The 15194-nt window shown below is 45.4% G+C and overlaps 1 protein-coding gene across 3 annotated transcripts in view; it reads right to left on the bottom strand.

The window, feature by feature from the left end:
• Positions 1–14355, bottom strand: part of ESD (esterase D) — a 51313-nt gene extending 36958 nt beyond the window's left edge. Inside the window, exons 1-3 of one of the 3 annotated variants that reach the window (XM_075850224.1) lie at positions 14280–14355; positions 5192–5247; positions 4999–5069 (exon numbers count right to left, since the gene is read on the bottom strand). In XM_075850224.1, the coding sequence (XP_075706339.1) occupies positions 4999–5069; positions 5192–5247; positions 14280–14346 (194 nt within the window). In that variant the 5' untranslated portion in view covers positions 14347–14355. The remainder of the gene's footprint in view (positions 1–4998; positions 5070–5191; positions 5248–14279) is intronic. The other 2 variants (XM_075850225.1, XM_075850226.1) reach the window with 2 other exon arrangements.
• Positions 14356–15194: the final 839 nt, after the last annotated feature.

Raw genomic sequence — 15194 nt, 5'->3', positions numbered from 1 at the left:
GAGAATCATATTTACGCCAAGTTGGAGAAGTGCGTGTTTCAAAAGAAGTCTCTACCCTTCCTGGGCTATATCATCTCTGATCAGGGTCTCAAGATGGACCCAGAGAAGGTCAAGGCTGTCCTGGAGTGGCCACGTCCCCAAGGCTTAAGGGCCATACAACGCTTCCTGGGATTTGCCAACTTCTACAGACTGTTCATTCCCAATTTCTCTACTTTGACAGCCCCCATCTCCACCCTCACTAAAAAGGGTATGAATGACAAGGCATGGTCTCCAGAGGCGGAAGTTGTATTTAAAACCTTAAAAAAGGACTTCACGTCAGCCTCTTTTCTTCATCATCCTGATGTATCCCTACAGTTTTTGTTAGAGGTGGACGCCTCCTCTGTTGGTGTCGGTCCACTTTTGTTCCAGAGAGGTTCGAAAGGCAAGACGGTGGTATGTGGTTACTACTCCAAGCTGTTTTCTCCTGCAGAGCACAACTACTCGATTGGAGATCGGGAGTTACTGGCCATCAAGCTTGCCCTGCAGGAGTGGAGACACCAACTGGAAGGAGCAGCTCATCCTATCCTGGTCTTCACAGACCACAAGAACTTGACCTACCTACAGACGGCTCAACGGCTGAATCCTCTTCAAGCCAGGTGGTCATTGTTTTTTGGACGGTTCCGGTTTGAACTCCACTACCGACCTGCCGACAAGAATGTGAGGGCCGATGCCTTGTCTAGGTCATTTGAGACAGAGGACACTGTGGAGTCCCCACAGAATATTATTGATCCTTCCTGCATCTACTCTGTTAACCCTCTGCAGGTTAGAGACATTCCTCCGGGAAGAACTTTTGTACGTCTGGCTGACCGTGGAAGAATCCTTTGCTGGGGTCACAGTTCCAAGCTGGCAGGCCACGCGGGTGTCCGTAAGACCCGAGACCTAATTGCCCGTCAGTTCTGGTGGCCGACGCTGCCCAAAGACGTCATGTACTTTGTCTCCTCCTGTACGGTGTGTGCAGCAAACAAAGTTGCCCACTCCAGACCAGCCGGTCTGCTCCAACCACTGCCTGTGTCCGATGCCCCCTGACGGCATACTGCTATGGACTTTGTCACAGATCTGCCTCTCTCTGCGGGATGCAGTGTGATCTGGGTGGTGGTGGATCGTTCTAAAATGGCTCATTTTGTTCCCCTGACTGGCCTGCCTTCTGCTGCTCGACTGGCTGACCTCTTCATACAACACATCTTCTGTCTCCACGGCTTGCCCCTGCATATTGTCTCGGATCGAGGGGTCCAGTTCACCTCAAAGTTCTGGAGAGCACTCTTCGGCCTACTCGGTGTAAAATTTGACTTCTCCTCAGTTTACCATCCTCAGTCCAATGGACAAGTCGAAAGGATTAACCAAATTATGGAGAACTATCTGCGGCACTTTGTCTCCAGACGACATGATGACTGGATGCAGCTGCTCCTGTGGGCGGAGTTCTCTTATAATAACCATACCAGTGAGTCCACCACCTCCAGTCCGTTCTTTATAGTCTACGACCAACATCCTCAAATACCCCTGCCTGGCTCTTCTATGTCCCAGGTGCCTGCAGCCGACTCTACCTTCAGGGACTTTCTGCAGATATGGCAGCAGACACGATTTTCTATTCTGCTGGCGGTGAACCGCATGAAGAGAAAGACAAACAGTCGGATTCGACACAGGGGGGGGGGGGGTGACTATATGTATAACTGCTTATCTTCTCTCTAGAAAAGTAGAAAAAGTAACAAAAATAAAAAGACTGCCGCCTCAATGATACAGTCAGAGAGCACATATCCTTTCATTGGTAAGAAGGGTGAGAACATGAAGAAAAGTTCCTGTATCACTGAAAGTCTGCAAAGGGGAAACAGAGGATAGCAGCAGGCTGTGATCTTTACTCATGTTGTCACCTGCAGCTCCCCCTCCCTTAAGCTAAATTCACACGGGCGTTGCGCATTTCGGACGTGAAAAACAACAGTTTTTCTCGACCGAGGTGCATCCGTGCTCTGCGCTGCGGGATGCATTTTGGGGGACATATAACTTATGGATAGGTCAGGATAGGCCATCATTATTAAATCGATGAGGGTCCAACTGTTAGCACTCCCGCCGATCAGCTGTTAGAATGGACCGCGGCGCTCGTACAAGCGCCACAGACTCTTTATTGTTTACATGGTTCCTCTTTCTTTGTGTATTTGTAGCAGCCGTGCAAGGTAATGCACCAATGTCACCCCTCAAAAAAAAAAAGTATAAAACGTTACACAATACATTATTTGTAACACAAAAATGTGCCATTAAAAAATACTACTCATCCCGCCTTAAACAAGTTTTCGTACAGCTACGGAAAAATAAATATGTTATGGGTCTTTGAATGCGGCAACACAAAAACATTTAAATATAAATAAAATATTTGTTTTTGCAAAAGTAGTAAAAAATATTAACTTGTTATTGCTGGAATTGTACTGACCCGGAGAGCAAAGTTAACATGTAATTTATACCATATTGAACACGTTAAAAACGAAACCTAAAATTAATAAAGGAATTGCTGTTTTTTTTTTCTAACCCCCCAAAAAATAAAGTCATATAATACATTACATGTAACCCAAATCGATGCCATTAAAAATTACAACTCATTCCGCAAAATACAAGCTGTCATGCAAGTATTTCAACAGAAAAACAGTCTTGCAAAAAAATTAAGATCACTACGTTCTGAAGGCCAAAATAGGCTGCGTCCTTGAAGGGGTTTTCCAGCTTCTGACAACTGATGACCTATTCAACAGATAGGTCATCAGTACATGATCTGTGGGGGTCCGACACCCGAACCCTGCACAGATCAGCTGGTCCGATGCCTCAGAGCACGGGACGTACAAGCTGGAAGCAGTTAGGTCCTGCCATGGAATAGCGGCCGAGCATCAGTATTGCAGCTCTGCTCCTATTCAAGTGAATAGGAGAAGACCTGCAATTCTGTAGCATGGCCGCTATGCTATGTACGGCGCCAACTGCTTCCGGGCTCCATACATAGCATTATGTGCCTCAACATCCGGTGCCTGCAGGCCACCGGAGCAGCTTATCGGTGCGGGGTCCGGGTGTCGGACCCGCACCGATGACATACTGATGACTTATCCGGTGGACAGGTCATCAGTTGTCAGAAGGTTGACAACCCTTTTAAAGGTTTGTCCCTCCATTAAATATTATATTCATTGTATGGATCAGTGTTTGAGAGAACCCTCCAGGGATGCCGCTAAACTCCTCTAATCCACTGAACCCACAAGAAAAATAACAAAACCTCCTTCCTCTTGGAGCTACTTCCTATGCTTGTAGCAAATGTGACGCACGCATGCATGTCTGCTACGAGTACCGCCTCCGACGCTTCTGCCAGAACAGCCGGACAGATAGGAGTGCGGGAGCCATTAACGCTGCATTTCTGGGCAGTAAGCACTCTTTTGTGACATTACATTCACATCTCTATGATGTGATTGCAGCAGGGGGAAAATTTAACTTCTGTCTGTGGACCGGATGAAGCCCAGAGGGTGAGCCGTTGACTAGATCTTTTTATGCCATGCGCTCTGAGGTGGTAATTTTACTGGGGGGGGGCTGATGGTCATTTTACAGTGAGTGGGGACTGATGGTCATTTTACTGAGAGTGGGGGGCTGATGGTCATTTTACTGTAAGTGGGGAGGTGATGGTCATTTCACAGTGAGTGGGAGGTGATGGTCATTTCACAGTGAGTGGGGAAGCTGATGGTCATTTTACAGTGAGTGGGAGGCTGATGGTCATTTTACAGTGAGTGGGGGGCTGATGGTCATTCTACAGTGAGGGTGGGGGCTGATGGTCATTTTACAGTGAGTGGGGGGCTGATGGTCATTCTACAGTGAGGGGGGGGGCTGATGGTCATTTTACAGTGCGGGGCTGATGGTCATTTTACTGTGGGGGGGGCTGATGGTCATTGTACAGTGAGTGGGGGTGCTGATGGTCATTGTACAGTGAGTGGGGGTGCTGATGGTCATTGTACAGTGAGTGGGGGTGCTGATGGTCATTGTACAGTGAGTGGGGGGCTTATGGTAATTTTACAGTGAGGGGCTGATGATCATTTCCTCATTGCTGAAAGTGTTTTGTTTGGAGTGTGGTGTAATATGAAGGTGTAGTAAATTTTAAAGTGCATCTTATTTTTCAGACCAAGCTTGCTGGCCAATCTCGCTAAATCTGGCATACATTTCTTTCACCCACCACAAACATCTGTCCATGTGACATCTCTGCTGCAGAGGAAATGTCTCCAGGGCTCATAAGAGTATTTTTAGTATTTTTTTTTTAACTTTTTGTAATTATTATTTGGTAGCGGTGCCTCGAGCCTGAAAAGTTTGGGAAGGTCTGGTATACATCATAAAAAATTAACAATGTTTGCCGTTTACATGTTGTTAAAAAATGATCCAGCAAAGAGTTCTGACATTTATTTACATATTATGGCACCACCTGGTGTTCAAAGTGTGTAGCAAAGTACACGTCCACCTAATGAGCTGAGTGTTGGTGGGCACACATGCTCAGTCACTGTCCCCACAGCAAGTTCTCTATAGAGTGATCCTCAGTAAATTACGGAGAAGCCAATAGAAATAGATTTCTTCCCTGCTTGTCAGGGAAGGAGCAGAGACTGAATTACCATTTCAGTATAGCTGAGAAGACTACTTCTGTAGGGGGAATAAGAAGAGACTATATCCTCAGCTGCCAGAGGGGGAAGGAGACTAATTCTGCTCAGAGCCCCTCCCCCAGCAGCATAGATTAGCAACAGTTCGGAGGGGGACACATGGAAGCAAAACATTATGAAAAAGTTATTTGTTTATGCAAGAAACACTGCAAATTACGTTAAAACAGCTATTACCAGCATTTCAGGACCTTTGGTATGAAAATGATTCCTGGGATAGAACTAGAGTGCAAGCAGCGGCGGTGAGATCAGAGACAATGATATGGTGGCTGTGACCCTGTGCTATGAATATAAGGGGGACAGTACTTACCTGTCATGCTCAAATACCTTCTGGAACCCCTCCGAGCACTTGTTGCTGGAAATCTGCTTTAATGCCATTTTCTATTCAACACAAAAAACAAGACATACAATCATTTTCTCCACCAAAAGATACTCAGCATCGAAATGTCAAGGAGTATGTTAGTGTATAGAACCCCCCGCCCAAAAAAATATATATATCCTACCTGAAATATTGTGTAAAATGTCCTATGATTTGATGCAATAATGGCTGTATGCACTGCTACAAAACAGATAAAAGGGTCAGGTAACTCATAAACACAGACAGTCAATACACGGCCATCTTCCCTCTAAGGCCTTATTCACACTGTGCAGATTTGCTGCAGATTTTGTATGTATTTTTAAAGCCAAATCCAGGAACGAAACCTAAGGAGAAGACATATATAAAGGAAGGCCTTAGGGCTTGTCCACACCCAACGGAAATGTTGCAGAAAATATCTGCAGCAATTCCGTTGAAAGTCGCAGACTTTCCGCTGAGGCAAAAATGCACCATTTCCTGCGTTTTTTACGGTAGCAAATGGTGCGTATTTTGCTGAGTTTTTCTCAATGTTGGGGGATGATGACATCTCCTCTGAAAAACGCAGCAATTCAGTCCACTTTCCGCAGCAGGAATGGACATGCTCCAGTCCGAAAAAATACGCACCGCAGGTCAATTTCTGCTCGGAATATTTGGATGAGATTTGTTAGATCTCACCCACTTTGCGGCTACTGTATTCTGCTGTGTTTTTTCTGTTCGAAATTTTGCACAGGAAAAAACACGGCAATTCCGCATCATGTGGAAAAGCCCTTATAGGTCTGCTCTCCTGGATCCAATTTTGGCTTAAAAAATGCAGTCAAAATCTGAAACAAATCTGCACTTTGTGAACAAGACCTTAGTGTATATTTCATGTACCATTTTTAACCCCTTCACGACTGCCATATGGCTATATATGTTCCAACTGCCGAAGCCCTGTGCAGTTGCCACGTGTATATTCCTTGACAGTCTTGAACGGGGTTCATGTCTGCCGGGGCTTTAAGAGCCCTGGACTACACCCTCCACTGTAGATAGCGCCACACACAACCCCCTGTAGATAGCGCAAAAGCCCCTGCAGATAGCGCTACCTAAGCTCCCTCTAGGAGAAGAATCCCCGACCAGCTCTCTGGCCGGGGATTTCCCTCATAGAGGGAGCCCCCGACGTCTCTCTATCCCCGCTGTAAATAGTGCCCCCCCCCCCGTAGATAACCCCGCCTGTAGATAGCGCCACCTAAACTCCCACTAGGAGTGGAATCCCCGGTGACAGATTGCTCGGTGCCGGGGATTCCACTTTTGGGGAGAGCCCCTGACATCACTGTCCACCGTCAGGGGCTCTCTAGGAGCGGAATCCCCGGCCGACACTCAGAGTACTGGAGAAGCCCCTGGCGTCACTATCCATATATGGACAGTGACGTCAGCGGCTCTCTCTAGGAGCGGAATCCCCGGTGTCAGATCGCTCTGTCCCGGGGATTCCGCTACTGGAGAAGCCCCTGGCGTCACAATCCATATATGGACAGTGACATCAGGAGCTACTACATGAGCTGAATCCCCGGCTACAGTGCTGCCGATGCTGAGGCAGGGGATTCCGCTTTTAGAGTTAGCCCCTAACGTTACTGTCCATATATGGACAGAGACATCAGGGGCTCCCTCTAGAAGCGGAATCCCCGGACAGATGGATTCCACTCCTACAGAGAGCTACAGTGGTGCTATTTACAGGAAGGGGGTTGCCCATTACAGGGGGGGGGGGGGTGGTGATACATACAGGGGAGTGGCACTATCTACAGGTGAAGTGGCGCTATCTACAGGGGGATGGTGCAATCTGCAGGGGGGATGGTGCAATCTGCAGGGGGGATGGTGCAATCTGCAGGGGGGATGGTGCAATCTGCAGGGGGGATGGTGCAATCTGCAGGGGGGATGGTGCAATCTGCAGGGGGGATGGTGCAATCTGCAGGGGGGATGGTGCAATCTGCAGGGGGGATGGTGCAATCTGCAGGGGGGATGGTGCAATCTGCAGGGGGGATGTAGTAATCTGCAGGGGGGATGTAGTAATCTGCAGGGGGGATGGTGTAATCTGCAGGGGGGATGGTGTAATCTGCAGGGGGGATGGTGCAATCTGCAGGGGGGATGGTGCAATCTGCAGGGGGGATGGTGCAATCTGCAGGGGGGTGGCGCTATCGATACCGATACTTCGTTTAGTATTGCGATTTCGATACCAATTCGATACTTTGCCAATAGTAATAAAAAAAACGTTCTTCCATTTTCTGATGTGAGGCGCGAGGAGTGATGATGAATTTAACCTCAATGTGCCTCAAATTAATAGTAATTAACCCCATTATGTTTCTCAGTCATAATGGGTTAATGTGTAAGGTACATGATGGGGTTAATTACTATTAATGTGAGGCACATGGAGGTTAAATTCATCGCACCTTGTACCCCACAATAAGTGAAAGAAAGCAGTTTTTATTTTATTTTTTTACAGCGTACACATCATAAATGATGCAAAAAATAGTTGTGCAGGTTATTACGGCCGCGCCGATACCCAATATGTGTATATTTTATGTATTGAGACTTATTTTAATTTTTATTGTAAAAAAGGTGTATGTGTATTTTTTTAAATTTAACATTACTTTATTTTTTAAACTTTAATGTACTGGCATATATCTATATTACAGTACATTAGCCTGTGTACGGATAGTACACAGGCAGTTGTTAGGACATACCTCAGTATGCCCTAACAACAGGAAATATGGTCAGACAGCGCTGGGGTCCTTCAATGGACCCTGGGCTGTCTGCCCATATATGGTATGTCCCTTAAAGGGAATGTGTCGCTAGAAATTGTTATTTTTTTTTTTTTTTGTTAAACAGTTAGTGTATAGGTGATTAAACATTGTTCTAATTTTTTTAATTTTTTCACGAGTCAGGAAATATTATAAATTAGATTCTAATTTATAACATTTCCCAGCGCTGGTCACTAGATGGAGCAATTCCCAAAATTGCAGCATTGCATGTGGTAAAGCAACCACATTGCTTTATGCTGCAAAATTTGAGAAAACTCACTCGCTCTAGTGAGCTCTCAGAATCCCCCCTCCTTTATCCTGGCTAGTGCCGGGAGAAACGAGGGGATTGAACGGTCAAACCTCCTACACTGTGTGTCGCCATTTTTTGAGCTAACACACAGTGTAGTAGGTTTACATCCAGTAGTAAACACACAGTAAAACACATACATACACAGACCTAACTTACCTGCTCCTGCCGCCACCGCTCACTCCGGTCCGTCCGCTACCTCCGCTCCAAATGCACAAGTCCGGAAGCCGCGACCGGAAGTAGTAATCTTACTGTCCGGCCGCGACTTCCGGTCCACAAGAAAATGGCGCCGGACGTCGCACAGTTCAATTTGGACTGTGTGGGAGCGGTGCATGCGCTGTTACCACACAGACGGCGTACAGCATAGTGGATGGAACGGGCCCCGTTCGCATTCACTATGGGACTGTATGTGCCGTATTCCATGTCTGTATGTGTTGTTAATCGACACATACAGAAATGAAAAAAAAAATGGCAGCCCCCATGGACAAGAAAAAGTGAAAAAATAAAAAAAAGTGAAACACAAACACACAAATAAATATATTTTTTTTAAATAAAACACTAAAAACAAATTGATCTAGAATTTTTTTTTTTCGTGACACTAGTCCTTTAACCCCTTAATGACCAGCCTATTTTGGACCTTAATGCCAAAGCTATTTTTTAAGTTTTTCAATCGTCGCATTCCAAGAGCTATAACCTTCTTATTTTTGCGTCGACATAGCTGTATAAGGTCTTGTTTTTTGCGGGACAAGTTGTATTTTTTAATAGCACCATTTTTAGGTACATATTATTTATTGAATGAATTTTATTAACTTTTTTTTGGGGGGGGGGGGAATAGAAAAAAACTGAAATTTTGCCACTCTTTTTTGCGTCCTAAATCTACGCCGTTTACCGTGTGGTATAAATAACACAATAACTTTATTCAGCGGGTTGTTACGATTGCAACGATACCAAATTTGTATAGATTTTGTATGTTTTACTACTTTTACACAGTAAAAACGCTTTTTTTTCTAAATTATTTGTTTTTGTGTCTCCATATTTGAAGAGCTGCGGTTGTATGAGGGCTTTTTTTTTGCGGGACGACTTGTAGTTTTTATTGGTACCATTTTGGAGTAGATGCGACTTTTTGATCACTTTTTATCACATTTTTTTAAAGTCAGTATTCACAGAAAACAGCAATTTTTCCATAGTTTTTCATTAATTTTTTTACTGCGTTCACCGTGCGGGTTAAATAATGTAATAGATTTATAGTCGGGGTCGTTATGGACTCGGTGATACCAAATATGTGTAACTTTTTTACTTTATTTTGTTTTTTTAATAGTAAAGCATTTTGTAAGGGGAAAAGCTGGGTTTTTCATTTTTTTCATATTTTTTTTTAATTAACTTTATTCAACTTTTTTTTCACTTTTTTACTAGTCCAATTAGGGGACTATAATATGCGATTCTGCGATCGCATTTATAATACACTGCAATACTTTTGTATTGCAGTGTATTACTGCCTGTCCGTTTAACACGGACAGGCATCTGCTAGGTCATGCCTGCGGCATGATCTAGCAGGCATTCACTCCAGGCAGACCTGGGGGAATTAATTAGACCCCCGGCTGCCATTAGAGACACAGACACTCGGCGATCGTATCGCCGGGTGTCGGTGGGAGAGAGAGGGAGCTCCCTCCCTCTCTCCAAAACCACTCAGATGTGGTGCTCGCTATTGAGCACCGCATCTGAGGGGTTAAACGTGTGAGATCGATACTAATATCGATCTCACCCGGCAGAGCAGGGACGCCCCCAGCCCTCAGCTGCCTCTAGCAGCTGTGAGCAGGGAGATTTGACAGCTCCCTGCTCAGTTTACTTATTCCGATGCCGCGACGTAAAAAGTCTATTGCATCGGAATAAGGCCCGTTAGTGACCGACGTAGAAACACGATGGGCCGGTCACTAACGGGTTAATCGCGTCACAGGAATTCCCTGTGATGTGATCCAGGGGCATCTCCCCTTCTAATTTTCCCCGGAATGCTGCAGTCCGCTGTGATTACAGCATTCAGGGAAATAGCGGCGGAGATGAGCGGTTTCTCTTCTCCGCCGTTATAGAGCGGGCTGCGGCTGTGTAATACAGCCATTGCCCCGCTCCTGACTGTAAGTGCACGCGCGGTCAGCATGAGGTGATGCGGCCGGCGCTGCACTAATGAGCGGCGGCGCAGACACCAAAGACAGAACATGGGAGTGTTTTGTAGTGCGCCCGCCATGTTCTGTTTTCAGTGCCGCCGCTCATTAGTGCAGCGCCGGCCGCATCGCATCATCCGCTGCGCACTTGTCAGGACTCAGGAGCGCGGCAATGACTGTATCACACAGCCGTAGCCCTGCTCTCATACATTCATGTGTTACAATACTGAGCTGTGCGGCCGCACAGCTTAGTATCCAAATACATGAAATAGCGGTATCGAACCGTTCGGGGATGCACTGTATCGAAACAGTATCGAAGTTTTGATGCATCGTGCATCCCTAGTCCAGAGAGGGTGCTATATACAAGCGGTGTGGCACTATTTACATGGGCACTGTAGCATTATATGGGCAATACCTACAGGGGACACTGGCGCTATCTACATGGGCACTGTGTGTGGCACTATGTGGGCACTATGTTCAGTGGGAACTGTGGCACTATTTACAGTGGGCACTGGCACTATCTACAGTGGTATTGCGTCACTATCTACATGGGTACTGTGTTGTTTTCAGGTGGCTGCAACAAAAAATACCCCTGGCGAATAAAATTCATCCATGTTTTTTAACGTTCATGAAAAATGGATGGCAAATGTCGGTGAAAAACGGTCAGACGGCCGGGAAATGGATTAAAATTTTCAGACACATTGATGCAAAACAGCCATGAAAAACGGACAGCTGATCCATTATTAACTGCCCTTTTTTTCATGTTGTGTGAATATAGCCTTATAGCCCTCTTATCTGCTCACAGCGATCCAGGGTGACAGTGAGTGCATGTGCATGTGCATATGTGTGTGTATATATATATATATTATAGAGGAATAAATATAAAAAATAAGATGCAATGAAGTGTTTTTTTTTCACATTTTTAGTGATTTGTCTGCTCATAATAAAAGCTAAAAACATGGAATTAACTAAACTAATCTAAAAAATGAAAGCCTCATAAGTCTTGTAAAAAACAAAGTAAGCATAGCTGTGATATTCAAAGCGGTTGTAAAGATATTATTGTTTAAAGAAGTGCATATCAGAAATAGAAAATTGGACCTGGACACAATGACCCTTGGTCATGAAAGGGTTATGGTAGACCTCTTCTCCTGGCATGTCTGTTTTGGTAAATACTCGAATTCCATATAAAATCACAATTCTAGAGAATCTTTTCTTAGAAATGTGCATTGTACCATTCCTTTGTTATTCCTCCTGGAAATGTATGACTAAATTGACAACTTGGTGTTACCATTCCCGGTGTCAAAAGAGGCGTGTCTCTACACACTTTGACGCTGTCCAATCAGTGCTAACAGTATCTGTGTAGGGACCCACCCTGATGACAAGGAGGTTGGTAACACCCAGCTGTCACGATAGTCACACATTTGCAGGAGGAATAACAGAGGAACTGCGCAATAGATTGTGCTAAGAAAATATGCTTAAAAATTGTTATTACACTGCCTAGTCTTTTAAGACGAAAACTGGATCATGGTGTGATTATCCTAGAGGTGTGATCGCCATTAGGGTATGTGCACACGATGAGAGGCTTTTACGTCTGAAATGACAGACTGTTTTCAGGAGAAAACAGCTGCCTCGTTTCAGACGTAAATGCTCCTCCTCGTATTATGCGAGGCTTCTCTGACAGCCGTAAATTTTGAGCTGTGCTTCATTGAGTTCAATGAAGAACGGCTCAAATTACGTCTGAAAGAAGTGTCCTGCACTTCTTTTGAAGAAGCTGTATTTTTACGCGTCGTCGTTTGACAGCTGTCAAACGACGACGCGTAAATTACAGGTCGTCTGCACAGTACGTCGGCAAACCCATTCAAATGAAGGGGCAGATGTTTGCCGACGTATTGTAGCCCTATTTTCAGACGTAAAACGAGGCATAATACGCCTCGTTTACGTCTGGAAATAGGTCGTGTGAACCCAGCCTAAGGGTATGTTCACACGACAGTGAAAAAAAATGTCCATTAAAAACTGATCAACTGTCAGTTTTTCATGGCCATTTTGCATCAGTGTGTCTCCAAATTTTCATCCATTTCCAGTCCGTCTGTCCGTTTTTCATGGCCGTTAAAAAAAAAAAAAAAAAAGGATGGATTTCATTTGTCTGTTTTTTTTTTTTGGCTCAACCCCCTGAAAACACCACAGTGCCCATGTAGAGAAAAGTAGAAAATGAGACAGCACAACCAATTCAGTGAAAAATAGTGACCCTGTTTGTTCCACAAGCAACGTTTCAACTCAGTATGAGCCTTTCTCAAGCATAAGAGTATGTTCACACGCAAACGAAAAATACGTCTGAAATTACAGAGCTGTTTTCAGGCGAAAACAGCTCCTGAATTTCAGATGTAATTGCAAGTACTCGCGTTTTTCACGGCGTCTTTTACGGACGTTATTGGAGCTGTTTTTCAATGGAGTCAATGAAAAACGGCTCCAAAAACGTCCCAAGAAGTGTCTTTTGACAACGACGTGTAAAATTACACCTCGTCTGAACAGAACATCGTAAGACCCACTGCAAGCAATGGGCAGATGTTTGCAGACGTAATGGAGCCGTGTTTTCAGGCGTAATTCGAGGCGTAAAATGCCTGAATTATGTCTGAAAATAGGCCGTGTGAACATACCCTAAGGCTATGTTCACAAGCTTACTAAAAATAGTCTGTAAATACAGAGCGGTTTTCAAGAGACAACAGCTCCTGATTTTCTACCATTTTTTTTAGCAACTCGCGTTTTTCACGGCCGTTTTTGGAGCTGTTTTTCTATTGAGTCAATCACAAACAGCTCAAGAAGTGACATGCACTTCTCTTTCGCTGCCGTTTTTCAATGTTGATAGCGCCACCACCATGTAGATAGCACCCCCTCCCTGGTCGATATTGCTACTGTAACTCCCTGTATGAGTGGAATTCCTCTGGAAGGGGATTCTGCTCATAGACGGAGCACCTGACATATCTGTCCATATTTGGACAGTGACGTCAGAGGCTTTCTCTAAGAGCAAAATCCCCTGCTGTCGGCAGCCCTCCTCTGGCTGGGGATTCCGCTCCAGGAGTGACCCCCTTCACATCACTGTCCATATATGGATAGTGACACCGGCGCTCTTATTAGGGGGGCGGGGGTTTGCTATCTAAAGGCAGGGGGTGCTAAGTATTGGGGGGTTGGTGCAATACAGGTGGGAGTCAGAGGGAGCCCCTGATGCCACTGTCCGTATATGGACAGTGACGTAAAGGGCTTTCCCAATACAGGAGTCCCTGCCAGAGATCTTCCGTTTCGCTAGCAGGGGACTCCAAAGTTGAAAACCCTGACTTCACGGTCCATATATGAACAGTGCTGTCAGGGGCTTCCCCGGGCGCAGCGCTGTGTGCAGGGAGTCCTCGGCCAGGATCAGTTTTTACCGGCCGTTATAAGGATTGATTCCTGAAAAACAGCCGGTAAAAACGGATCCATTGACTTCTATGGGAGCCGTCTGAATACACCCATAGAAGTTCAGTGTTTTTCACTGTCCTGTGAATTGTTTTATGACCTGTCCTATCGATAAGTGAGAAAAACCACATGGCACCTTGTTATAGGCAGCAAGTCACTGGGCCGTAATAAAGGATTCAGATTTTTTTTTATCTAACAATTAAAATGTTTATTTGTAGTAACGTGGCCAATGCTAAAAAAAAAAAAAATACTAGTTCGTGAACAACCCCTTTAATGGCATAGAAAAGTCACCTGACGGCAGCAGCGGCACCGCACACTACACTGTACAGCGGCTACCAGTAACTAGTACGCGTCTATGTTTAGCTCCAGGCTGACAAGTGACACTTCTACCCCACCGGACACAACACACAGACGGCTGCATAAACACTAGCGATATATGGAGGCTGTACATGTCCTCCTGGGACTCGTAGTGCACATAAGAGATGTATGCAGTCTGCACATAGTCACGCTGTTCTCTCACTACTACACACAGCTGGAGGCTTCACCTCTACCCACCTGCAGCACACAACTTCTCAGGGAAGACCCTAAACAGCGACAGGACCTTTGATGATGTCATGAGCATGTGATCAGTCACGTGTGTGGGTGGAGTCAGGCTCTCTGCTAGATTGTGTGAAGTTTTTAGGGTATGTTCACACGACCTATTTTCGGCCGTTTTTCGGGCCGTAACCGCTCGAAAATCGGAAGCAGAACGCCTCCAAACATCTGCCCATTGATTTCAATGGGAAAACGGCATTCTGTTCCGAAGGAGCGTTTTTTTACGCATTAAAAAACGGCCGCGAAAGGGTATGTTCACACGTACACGTCCGTTAGGGTATGTTCACACGAGGGCGTCCGTAACGGATGAAATTACGGGGATGTTTCATCCTGAAAACATCCCCGTAATTTCAGCTGTAACGGCATGTCCATTACGGACGTAATTTCAGCTGAACGCCGCGTCCATTACGGACGTAATTGGCGCTGCTATTCATTGGAGTCTATGAATAACGGCTCCAATTATGGCCAAAGAAGTGACAGGTCACTTCTTTGACGCGGGCGTCTATTTACTCGCCGTCATTTGACAGCGGCGCGTAAATATACGCCTCGTGTGAACAGACAAACGTCTGCCCATTGCTTTCAATGGGCAGATGTTTGTCAGCGCTATCGAGGCGCTATTTTCGGACGTAATTCGGGGCAAAAACGCCCGAATTACGTCCGTAATTAGTGCGTGTGAACATACCCTTAGGGTATGTGCACACGTAGTGACCAAAAACGTCTGAAAATACAGAGCTGTTTTCAAGGGAAAACAGCCCCTGATTTTCAGAAGTTTTTTGAGCAACTCGCGTTTTTAGCGGCGTTTTTTACGTCCGTTTTTGGAGCTGTTTTCATTGGAGTCTATGAGAAAACGGCTCCAAAAACGTCCAAAGAAGTGTC

The sequence above is a fragment of the Rhinoderma darwinii genome, chromosome 2 (genome assembly GCF_050947455.1).
Source record: "Rhinoderma darwinii isolate aRhiDar2 chromosome 2, aRhiDar2.hap1, whole genome shotgun sequence".
In the NCBI taxonomy this organism is placed as follows: Eukaryota; Metazoa; Chordata; class Amphibia; order Anura; family Rhinodermatidae; genus Rhinoderma; species Rhinoderma darwinii.
Note: the sequence above shows the minus strand (reverse complement) of the source record. Positions and strands in the feature narration are given on the sequence as shown.